Source organism: Eleutherodactylus coqui, chromosome 7, assembly GCF_035609145.1.
Source record: "Eleutherodactylus coqui strain aEleCoq1 chromosome 7, aEleCoq1.hap1, whole genome shotgun sequence".
NCBI lineage: Eukaryota > Metazoa > Chordata > Amphibia > Anura > Eleutherodactylidae > Eleutherodactylus > Eleutherodactylus coqui.
The window spans coordinates 146,073,776-146,086,014 of NC_089843.1; the positions used below are offsets into that span (position 1 = coordinate 146,073,776).

At 40.8% G+C, this 12,239-nt stretch overlaps 1 protein-coding gene across 11 annotated transcripts in view; it reads right to left on the reverse strand.

Annotated features, from left to right (window-relative positions):
• Window positions 1-12,239, reverse strand: part of BLTP1 (bridge-like lipid transfer protein family member 1) — a 240,840-nt gene that overhangs the window by 163,562 nt on the left and 65,039 nt on the right. For all 11 annotated transcript variants that reach the window (XM_066573794.1, XM_066573788.1, XM_066573798.1 and 8 more), the window contains exons 15-19: window positions 11,985-12,140; window positions 8,862-8,959; window positions 8,329-8,507; window positions 8,090-8,196; window positions 7,773-7,978 (exon numbers count right to left, since the gene is read on the reverse strand). In XM_066573794.1, the coding sequence (XP_066429891.1) occupies window positions 7,773-7,978; window positions 8,090-8,196; window positions 8,329-8,507; window positions 8,862-8,959; window positions 11,985-12,140 (746 nt within the window). The remainder of the gene's footprint in view (window positions 1-7,772; window positions 7,979-8,089; window positions 8,197-8,328; window positions 8,508-8,861; window positions 8,960-11,984; window positions 12,141-12,239) is intronic.

A 12,239-nucleotide genomic window follows, 5' to 3' on the forward strand; every position in this document is an offset into this window, starting at 1 on the left:
GTCCCTTCCGCCTGGCAGCAGCGGAGGTGCGCCTACACATCACCAATTTAACCTTTCTTGTCGCGCTCCCTAGAGAACGCTATACATTTCCTAGATGCAAGCTATCTCCCTGCGAAATTTCGTCAAGATGGCTTCAGCGATCCAACCGTGAAAAGGTAAACAGACAGAGTCACTTTAGCATTTATATTATTAGTATGGATGCATAGACAGTTTGTAAATGAGTACACTGGCACAGTCAGATACCATGACAAGAACATGTATAAAATCAAACACTTGGGGTTGAATGTAACCCCTGTTAGTTTAGAGAACAATGCACCGTCTCGTTACGGTTACTTTTTCATTTAAAAAAAAAAACACAACTAGTGAGCAAAAGTGTCAATTTTCAATGATTTTTACAAGCGAACTTTAAGTGAACCTCCTAGCTGGATTGAAGCCCCATTTACACGCAACGATTATCGCTGAAAATCCGTTCAAACAATGGCTTTTAAGCGATAATTGCTACATGTAAACTCTTCCATCCTTTATTCTTTGGCTGAACGATGATTTTTAGGTGAGCATAAAATTCATCTTTCAGCCAGAGAGAGATAGTGGAGACGGCACACTGTGTTCTCCATGGGAGCAGTTGATTACATTGTATTAAGCCTACAGCCCATGGGAAGACAATCCAGCTGAGTGCAAAGACCAGACCACATGCTGGGATTTGCAAACAGCTGCTAGAGGCTCATTTACATGTAAATGAAGGTAATAAACTTCTAATGGAGATTAGTGCCCATGAGCAGTTTCTGCAAAACAATCACTAAAATTGTCAATCTTTCCATCGTTTGAAAGATTGTCTTTGCGTGTAAATGAGCCTTTTTGCTAACTTTCATAAATGCAAATAGGAAAATCTAGTCAAAATGATCTTTTGATTCCATAGATTAGTGTGAAAAACAAAAACACACCGGTGAACTCTATCATCTTGAATAATCATCGTTTTCCAAAATGACAGCCTATAAAATACATAAAAACCTTTTGGCTCTGCTGATAGATTTTCGCTACTGGAAAGCTGACATATTTGTCAACCACAGAGCCAGTGATTTGAATGACATTGGCTTAGAACTTCTATTACGGAATGTTCAGTAAACATTCTATGAAGAATGGCAAATGCAACAAACCTATTCACTGCCGGGGTTTTTGAACTACATGCTGGTAGTCAGGACAAATTTACACACATTTAACATGTTCAAATTAAATCTAAAAAAAAACAAAAAACACACAGCATCATACTAAACCTCCACACACATTTTCAGATGGCAGGCATATGACACATTGTCAAACATCACTCAGCACCTTATGCACAGAGGCGTCTTCATGCAATTTTACATCAGTGCAATTACTAAAAAAAATTATATTAGTGGCTAAAAAGTGCGACCCAAGCAGAAAGTTAGGAGCACATTACCACCAGCAAAACCCAGCAGTATCACCAAAGCAAAACGAGAGCTGGCCACACATATATAATGTTGCTGCTGACAGTAATAGCCCAGCGCTACACTTGCCTATTTTCTTCAGCCCCACTGAAGTGGAGCGGCAGTGCCCATGCGCAACCAGCTCTCTATGCAAAGTGACATCACTCAGGCCGAAGCTGCAATGCATTAACGACCAGAAATGGGGTAAATATGACCCCCTAATTCTCAAGATCAGTGGTGGTCTATAGTCAGACCCTCAGAGATCATCGAATCATCACCATTCCCATGGGCATATTAGCCTTTTACTCCCCACTTCTACACCTAAACAACCCATGTCCGTGAATCAGCCAAATCAAATAACCAATCACTGTGAAAGAGTAAATCCAAACAACCAATCAGGTTGCGAAGGGTGTGCATTTGGGGAATAATATAAATATATGCTTCCTATGGATAGGGGATAACCTTTTGTTACTGGAATACCCCTCTAATGGTCCAGTAGAGGTTAGTGATTTACAGATGTAAACAAGCTGTCAATTAGCGAGTAGAACCGCCCAATTGACCTCTAAAGCCCAGAATGAGCAGATGTACTGTAAATAAATAAAATGCAACTTAAACTAAATCAATATAACAGGAATTGCAAACCATGAGATTTAAATGAACCCCTTAACCCTATATACTTCTTGAAAGCAGAAACCTGTATGAATGCCGATAGCCAGGTCCACCTTCATGTAATTTTCTTTAATGCATTAAGGCCTTGTGCACATGTGGCAAATTGAGCAGCGGATCCCACACTTGTCAGCAGGCACGGGCGATCTGCTGCTCAATGTGCCCATTCATGTGTGTGGAGATTCCTCTCTCCACGCACACCAGCGGATTTTATTTGCGGCCGCTATGTTCCAAAATAAAATAGCAGCATACTGTATTTTCCTGTGGATCCTGCAGGGACAGCTTCCATTGAGTTCAACGATGTATGCATTGGCTTGAGAAAGGTGCCTGTCGCACCGAAACGCGTTGCCTGCCTGTAATTTAATTTTATTTCACAAATAAAATTGGAAAAATCGACCTGCCTGCTGCAAATAACATCCGCGATCGAGAGGATCTAGAGGAGTCAGCACTTAAAGGAAGGGGCTTCTTGTTCAATACACCCCCCTCCTCCCGAGTAAGTGCCATTCTATTTCTTTTCCTTTTTCCACCTAACGGACTTCTTTATTTTGTTTATTTGCATTTTCCAGGAGCGCATACTTTTTTACTTAAAACTTGCTGTTTGTTCTCTATTGGGGGACCACTCTCCTGGTGAGAGCCCCCCACATTGTCATTGCAGCTCTCCTCCTGTACGGAAGATAGGAAAATAACATACCGGAGAACTCGCTCACTATCCGTTGGCGCTGTCTGAACTGTTGTTTTTCTAATCATAGGTTAGTTTATGGTGCTTTAGGCAAGTGACCGGTTCCCTTTACTATTCGCTTTTGTCAGGTTGAACAGAATCAATGGTATAGTAATGCCCCCCCCCCCCCCCATCTCCCTCCGATCTAGCATATTTAACCCATTATAATAACCTTCCATTACAGGCTACACGCACAGTGTGGAGCCTGAGACTTTAGACTTCACCAATGTGATTTCTCGTATTTATCACATATCAGAAGTTCATTTTGAGTAAAGTTCCCTTTAAGAATACCTGTGATCTAGAATACAAAGCTAGCAGGTTTTTGCTAATGCTTTGTGATAAATCCCACAATCGGTCACAAGCCATCACCGTAGCGCTATTTGAAGACAACACCACTTGATCTTGATTCCTCATCTCTACGGGGACTTACTCAACGATTCCAGAGTGTTCAATGCGCTCCAGCCTTTTGAAAAGAATTAATTAGAAACATATTCCACAATAGCGCCGTGGTCTTCTGCAGATCAATCACTTGCTGCCCTGCGGAGGGGAGCTATTTTTGACTGTAACAACTTTGCCAAATATTGTTAACAGCTGTAGTTTCGAAGCCGAACAGAAGTCAGTGGGACAAACAAAGCAATTTAGGAAGAAAAGTCCCAAAGCTGAATAATGAAAACGCAGCAAACCAACCTATAATCGTGTTTCCAGCTACAAGCCCACCAATTTTAATTCAACTCTTTAGAATTATTCTCAGAAATCCAGCAAGCATGTTAAAATAGAGCAAGCGTTCCCTACAGAGCCTGTAAAAATGGATTTTAGGACGAATATGAACAATGCTTTTAATTAGCCCAACATGATTGGGATGGAAAGAAACCTTCATGGAGGTCATCATGCGCACTGAAAACAGACCCCAGAAAAACACTCATTCAGCAAAAATAGAAAATCAATGGTAGGTCAGAAAGATATGATGTTCTATATCCAACATGACACTTTCCGAAGACTCCAAACCATTTACAGGAGAAAAAAAAACCGCGTGCCGATCATGACTGCAATAAACCGTCAGCGATGGATGTCAACTAAAATACATATTGCCAAGCTTATCTTGAAACCGTTCACACATGAAAGCATCAGTCACCTGGCCCCAGATAGAACAGAGATGTTTATTAGAATAGTAATGGATTTACATTTAGCCCCGCCGGTAAAGAAAGGACAGAAAAAGATGCAGCTTGCAATTCTAACAAATGTATGAAATCAGGAATGAGAAGGCAACGGAAAAGCTGCTGGCTAAAAGCATTCACACAGTATGGTGGGAACACTAGAAGCCTCAGTCAAGAGATCCGGCACAAAATAGTACGGCATACTGCGCTATTGTCTCCAGTAGGGGACCAGGTGGCATGACAGAAGTCATGAGGATGCTCTTATAATCAACGGGGACCAATGCCATTAGTGCTGAATCCACCACTTCAGGGATTTTATGTAGTTTGGTTCTTAACAGAAGCTCACACTTTCTTTTTTTCTTCTTAAAAACATAAGTCACAGACATAGATTGACTGTCAGAAGATGACCTATTAACCCTTTGCAATCCAACTTGTATATTGGTTTTCCTAGGAGGCTTACTCTTTCTTCTGTTCTACAATGGCGCTATATGCTGGGTAAAGCCAGTACTGCATGAGGTGACACGTTGGATAGGCTCTGACAGCAGAGAGGCTGGCCATATGCAGTAAGAGAACCCCGATAGAGGTCTTCCAATATCGGACCTGTTCAGCCTTAAAGGGGTTGTCCCGCGGCAGCAAGTGGGTCTATACACTTCTGTATGGCCATAATAATGCACTTTGTAATATACATTGTGCATTAATTATGAGCCATACAGAAGTTATAAAAAGTTTTATACTTACCTGCTCCGTTGCTAGCGTCCTCGTTCCCATGGAGCCGACTAATTTTCGCCCTCCGATGGCCAAATTAGCCGCGCTTGCGCAGTCCGGGTCTTCTGCTCTCTTCAATGGAGCCGCTCGTGCAGAATGCCAGCTCCGTGTAGCTCCGCCCCGTCACGTGCCGATTCCAGCCAATCAGGAGGCTGGAATCGGCAATGGACCGCACAGAAGAGCTGCGGTCCACGGAGGGAGCAGACCCCGGCGGCCATCTTCAGCAGGTAAGTATGAAGACGCCGGACCGCCGGGATTCAGGTAAGCGCTGAGCGGTTTGTTTTTTTAACCCCTGCATCGGGGTTGTCTCGCGCCGAACGGGGGGGGGGGGGGGGGGGGGGGGGGGTTAAAAAAAAAAATAATCCCGTTTCGGCGCGGGACAACCCCTTTAAATCATAATTTCTTAAGACATCAGACAGTTGGTTGGAAAGGGTTGATTGAAATAGGGCATTTTAAGGAGCGTGCTCTGTACCCTGTGCAGCGAGAGGAAGGAGGTGAGTTGTGACCATCACCTATTTGGAATGGTGGATATTGTATTTATCTGCCTTTAACTTTAGAACATTAGTGTTAACTTTCATTGCAATGCTGCCTGTGATTGGTGATCAGATGACTGCTGAGCGATGATCTCCACAGAACAGGAAATGCCGATCTATTATGAGTTTCAATGAGCACAGTAAAAACTGCACGATATCTGGAGGGTTTTTTTTTTTGTTTTTTTTAATACAGATCGTGACATTGAAAATAAATAAAAAAGACAATTAAAATGTTTAACATAACTTAATTGTCATTTTTTAACACTGCATTCCCCCTTCGAGGAACATGTACATGAGATTATAACTAAACAGTTTTTAAAGCTTTTAAAAAGGTAAGCATTTTCAGATACATACAGAGATATTTTCTACTACAGTATTACAAACCAAGACAAACAAACTGACTTAAGGCCCTTTTACACGGGCTGACAGTCTTTTTAAACAACGACACTAGCGCCAACGTCACTGCTAAAGTTGTCAGCGCTCGTGCAGAGCATTCAAACTGAAAAACTTGCCGCCAGCTCACTGGCTTCTTGCTCAGTGCTTCACCTCCTATGGGAAACGCTGAGCATGGAGTGTTTAGACAGGACCAGAAGCCCGCGAGCCAACGAGGTTTGTTAACTTGACTGAAAAGTCAGCTATGGCTGCCTGTCCACAGGCGATTGTTCATTTCGTTACCCGTGGCGATAATTCACGCGCTGTTATGGAAAGTGCAGCCCCCTGTCCATGAGCAGAGAATCATAGCGATTCTCTGCTCGTGGGATCTAAATCACGGCGTGCCGCAATTCTCCGAGGTGAGCCTATCTGTCAGATAGGCTCACCACAGAGAACCGATAGCGGCCCCCCCTCCCCCAACACGGCGGAATATCACTGGTGATATTCCGCAACGGCTATGAACAGGGGGCCTTAAACAACCATGAATGACAAGTAAGCGTTTTTTTCAAATTCACACTGAATGATTATCACTCAAGTTTGTTCGTTTGAATGAATTTTGAGCAATAACCGTTACGTGTAAATGAGCCTTTAGATGGGGTTTTCCTAAATGAACACTGGCCATAGAAATAAAACTAAATTGGAAAACTCCCAGTAATTCACTCCTTAATCCTCTGCTTCCCTTTGATCTTATTTTGCAATTAAAAGAAATATAAAAGAAATTGAGGCGGCCGCGGGATTCCTTCCAATCCCCCGTCTCACTAATACTACACAAAGATAATTAAGCCACAATCTGTCATTAACCCATCTCCTCTGCTTTATTACCTGCTTAACATGGAAGAGATCGGTAGGAAGGTTTCTGGTCTCTGCAGCATTTCTATAAGTGTCTGTTTCAAGAACATGCACAAAAAAGCTGAAGAATGGCAAACAACTTATCTATTTACTTCCACCATTCATTTTTATATATGGTATGTTCCTTTACCCCCCTTAAAAACGCAGCATTTTTTTTAGTTTTGGTTTTTCCTCCCCACTTTCAAAAAATCATAACTCTTCCGTAGCTGTCTGAAGGCTTGTTTTCTGCGTGACAAGTTTTCTTTCAATGGAACTATTTAAATGTACTAAAAAAAAAACAAAAAACTCTTACAAATTTCTAAATGGAGTGAAATGAGAAAAAATGCAATTCCAATCATCTTTGTGGAGGGGTGGGGTGGAAGGGGTCCTTGTTATTACAAAAATAACAAGAACAGATAACTATTTGTGGGACGTCCTGTAGTTTCGTTTGGTACCATTTTGGAGTTCATATGACTTTCTGATCACGTATTGCATTCTTTCTTGAAGATGCGGTGACAAAAAAAAAAAATTGCAGCTCAGATATATTTTTTTCATGTACACTGTGCAGGATAAATAACGCATTACTTTGATAGATCAGACTTTTACAGACACAGCAGCAATCTTCATTTATTTTGTGTTTTTTTTAATTAAAAAATATAGGAAAGGGTTTTTTTTTTTAAACTTTGAATACCTTTTATGTTTTCTAATTAATAAATATTTTTACGATTTTTTTTTAGTCACCATAGGGAAGTTGAACTTTCATTATACTGAATGAGCGATAGGATCACAATACTATGGTATTGCATTATACAGCATTCTGACATACAGTCTATGAAGACACAGGCATGACTTGATAAGGCAATCAATCGTGGCAGCCCTGGGGGCTTTCAGAAGACTCCAGGCTGCCACGGCAATAGAACAGCACTCGCAATCTCATTGTGTAGGGGCTGTTCAGGGCTCTGACAGCTGATAAGGGGATTTAAATGCCTCTGCCAGAATTGACAGTTGTTTTTATAGGGTTAACAGCAGAGATAAGCGTTCACACTGATTGAGGCCACAGCAGGTGAGTGAATGTCAGCTCTCAAAGACAGTCGGCGCCCACAGTGTATGGAGGGAGATCGGCTGCTCATCTTGCTCCATACAAACCCCACGCATCCAGGGCATGTCATGGGGCATGAAGGGGTTAAGCAATGCAAGTAAATAAATAATTCAGCAATGTAAGAAATAATACCTTTATAGACAGAAAGGCCTTCAGGAGGGGTCCATAGAAAATAACTTGGGAGTCTGGAGAGAGCTCTAGCTCCACATGCAGCTTATCTGGAGGCAGCTCAGAAGGATCCACCGCAGGTCTGTTTAAAGCAGTAGGGGACGTGACCCTCTCCGATGCTCTCTGACAAGGCCTCAGCATCGAAAGCATTGATTCTTCCATCTCAGATACTGGTAGCAGAAAGAAATGGAGTTCAGGACAGTAAAAAAGGAGTGGACTTTTCAAGCACTGAATGTTTAATGGCAAAGAATAAAGAGAAATAAACTGATGAGTGAACTTACATGACTGCTTCAGTTGTTCATCTGCCTTTTGGGGATATATTGGATGCCAGGTATAGTCAATGTTCAACAGGACCGATGGAACCGTCCAGCACTCCACCCAGCCAGACCTTTACAACAGAACACATTAATATACATGCGTTAAGGGGGTCAATAGCAAGAAAATGGCTAAAAACAGAGAAGCATATAACATGGGCACAGAACGTAACTTATAAACCCTCTGGCGATAAAACTAGTCTCACCCAGCTTTTGTCACATTTCTCCATTTCGGTTTGCAGTTTTTTTGCCCACTTTGATTCTCGGCTGAGCTGCAAGTATCTGGACTGGTTTTACTTAAATGAGTGTCTTTCACCAATGTAAGGAGTGAATATTTACTGGGATGGCAGTCGGGTAAAAACAAGTGCAGGTCAACATCTCCTCCCTAGAAATTAAACAGTACAAATAGAACATTTTCTTCTGGGTAGCGATGAGTTAAAACATTTTGTAATTCATATTTACAAGCACATAAGATTCCTATATATTGTAAAACGTGATGTTTGGCCTTATACTAAAGAACAATAGCTGCATTTACTGGCACCGTGTAGCATGAATAGGTCTGTGAGTGGCCAAGTTATTACACTTACTACTCATTACTACGCTTTATGAAGTGGGGATTTTTAAACAACAAATACATAGATACTGGAGTGCTTCCCACTTGCTGTGCTCAGTCATCCAAGCCAAAAACATTTTTAGGTCAAACTGCTTGGTAGGCGAATTTTACGGCAATGATACTTACTCTTAAGGAAAACCTAGTACTGCATGTACTTGGAACAAAATCCGCAAATGGCAGCGCAAAATCAATGTTTAATGTTTCTCCACAGGCAGCCAGATATACTAGGACAGAAAAAACAAACAGTCTATAAGGTGAAAGGCAAAATCTATACCAAGATATTCAGGGCAGGAACACTGGGTGTAACAAAGGAAACCCTGTTCCCATATACACCACAGTAGAGGTCATCGGCTGCTATTGATTTACCACTTTTCAGCTCTACTTTTCAGAAGCCATAACTTTTTTATTTTTCCGTTGACGCGGCCGTTTAAGAGCTTGTTTTTTGTGTGGCGTTTTTGAGTGCATATAATGTATTGTAAGCGGTTTTTTTTTGAGAGCAGGGAAAGAAAACACATCAATTCTGCCATTGTTTTATTTTTTTTACATAGTTAATTATACAGCATAAATGACAATACATTTTTTTCTGCGGGTCAATATGATTATAACGATACCAAAATTGTAATAATTTTTTTAGGGTTTTCCACTTTTGCACAATAAGAACCCCTTTTTTTGGAAATCATTATTATTTTTACATCATTGCATTCAAAGTCCCATAACTTTCCTATTTCCCATGGACGGAACTCTGGGACGGCTTGTTTTTTGTGACACGAGCTGTAGTTTTTATTTGTACCATTTTGAGGTACAAGTGGCATTTTGATCACTTTTATTGCAAAGATGACAAAATAAGCATATTGCCTCCGTTTTTTTTACGGTTTTTGCTGTGCAGGATAAATCGTGTGCTCAAATTATAGTATAGGTCATTTTGAACACAATGATACCACATATGTGGGGGGTTTCTTAAGTGTTTTTATACAAATACAGGAAAATGAGTAAAAAAGGTTTTTTGTTTTACACAATTATTTTGTTTTCTTACACTGTTTATGAAGCATAGCAGCTATGATAAGGCATTGCAGGACTTGTGTCCTGCAATGCCTTATCGCTTGTAACAGTGATCATAGTCCATGAACCCCTGCTGTTGCAGCGGGAGGCCAGCTATTAGTTACAGCCGGCTCCCGCTGCTGGATGTCGTGGCCTCGGCTTCTAAACCCGCGCCACCCACAGGATTTAAGCGGACGTCCTGCTGCGTTAAATAACGTGCGGCCAGGACGTAAACGTATGCCCTGTGACCTTAAGGAGTTAAAGCAAAACCTACATATTTCATGACAACACAAAGAAAAACACTAATAAAAGAGAAATAGTGAAAAATTTTGTTTTTGAGTGATTAAAAAAAAACAAAATCAACTAGTAGATAGCTTGTCGCAGGACAGCAACTAAAGGAAAATGCATCCAGTTAAGGGTAGAGTTCATGCCGGAAAGCACCACCTCACTTAGTATCGCCCACATCACACCGCACATCCTTGTATAGCGCTTCCATGTAGGCACTGAATACAGCAGGAATGGGCAGCCAAAGGTTACTGAAGTAGAATCAGCTGAGCCACATGCGAAGATTAGTGAATTGATGGAAATTCTTTTTGGTTGAGATTTTTTTCTTTTTCCACAGACTCCTCCTACCTCTCCAAAATACTGGGAGACAGAACAATTCTGCTTCCAAATTAGGATTCAGCATCCTCAAAGCTATAAAGTTAATGGTTTTCCAGGCAAAATTGATGACCTCTCGTTAGGATAACCGATAAGTCAAATGAAAATGCTATTGTGAAAATGCCGTCCCTTCAATTTTACGGGTAAGTACGATCACAGAAAAAAACCTAATTACCGTATATACTAGAGTATAAGTCGACCTGAATATAAGCCAAGGCACCCAAGTTTACTACAAAAAACTGGGAAAATTAGGTGCCTCGAGTATAAGTCGGCGCCCCCCGCAGTGATTTTCAGGGAAGGGCTTTAAAGATAAGCCCTTCTCTGAAAAACATCCCTAGTTGTAGTAAAAAATAAAAAAAAATCTAGATGTGCCGAGCAGTGGCGGCGAAATATAATTTTTTTTCTTCCGGGACCCTCACTCGAGTACAAGCAGAGGGGGGCTTCTTCAGCATAACAAATGTGCGGAAAAAGTCGGATTATACTAGAGTATATTTGGTAAATGGTGAGTTAATGTTTCGCTATTTTTGCACAATAAAGACAAGCAAATAAAAAAAAAATCTTATGTCACAGGGCTTATTTTTTTTTCTTTTTTATTAATACTATTTTGCGGTATTTGATATATTTTTATTCCATTTTTCTGAGAAGTGGGATGAGCAAAAACCAATAGGGGACTGAAAACGGTGCCTCTAAATAGAAAAAAACACAACTTGATCTACAAAAAGACAAGCGCTCACTTGGCTACATCAACAGGTAAATAATAAAAACATGGCTTTTAAAATGCGTAGATGATAAAAATGGGGAAAAAAACACTGTCACCAAGCACTAAATTAGGCTGCATCCTTAAAGAAGCTGTCCTACTTCTAGCGGTTTTGCTGCAGGAAGCAGGCAGCTCAGTACATCATGTAGTGGTCCAGGTTGGTACTGCAGACTGACTCCTATTCACTTCAGTAGCCTGCAGTACCAATCTGAGTCACTGCGTAATGGACAGAGTTGTCTGCAAAACAGCTAGAAGTAGGAAAACCCCTAAGGAGTTGTTAGTAAACAGCAAGCCATCCGCATTTCAACTGGATCATCGCCTTGGCTTTTGTGTCCTGTAAATACATTTTAAGTAGCAATGTCAAAATAAAAAGCACAACCATGTGTCATCACTGTACATCTCCCCTTCTGTGTAGATCAATTACTTTAAGCCCTTAAGGATGAACGTGTTTTAGTCCTAAAGGACCAGACACTTTAGGGATTTTACCCATAATGTTGCTTTAAGGCCTATTTTCTTTTTCAGCTAGCAAAAATAATTTTTGCTGCTTTTTTCCTCTTCATAACAAGCTCATCATCTTTTTCCCTGATTTTGTCCATTTTTTGTCTAATTAAAAGGTAAAAAGTTATTTAAAAAATAAATAAAATGTAGTTATTCTTAAAATTATATTTATGCTAAAATGAAAAATCGGATTAAAGCCCAGGACCAAGCGTCCCATAGTCAGGGCGCTTGGTCCTTATCGGGTTAGTGGCTAAATCATCAAGTATATGCTCAGTGATTAAGAAGAAAGAGCTCACCATTTTCCTGTTGCTTTGTTGAGCAGTCGATCCAATTGTGTTGATTTGCCGCCCAGATCATCTCAAACTGATGAAACATGATCTTTAAGTTCCAAGTATATGGGACAAAGGAAAACAGATCTGGTGGACTATCACTGGACCAGTCTTGAAGGAGATCTATAATGGAAGTGGGGATATATAGCCAAATATTAAATCTCTAGTATAGGAGTAACAATCTACAGTGACTGAGATATGGCACAAATCCACAGGGAATGC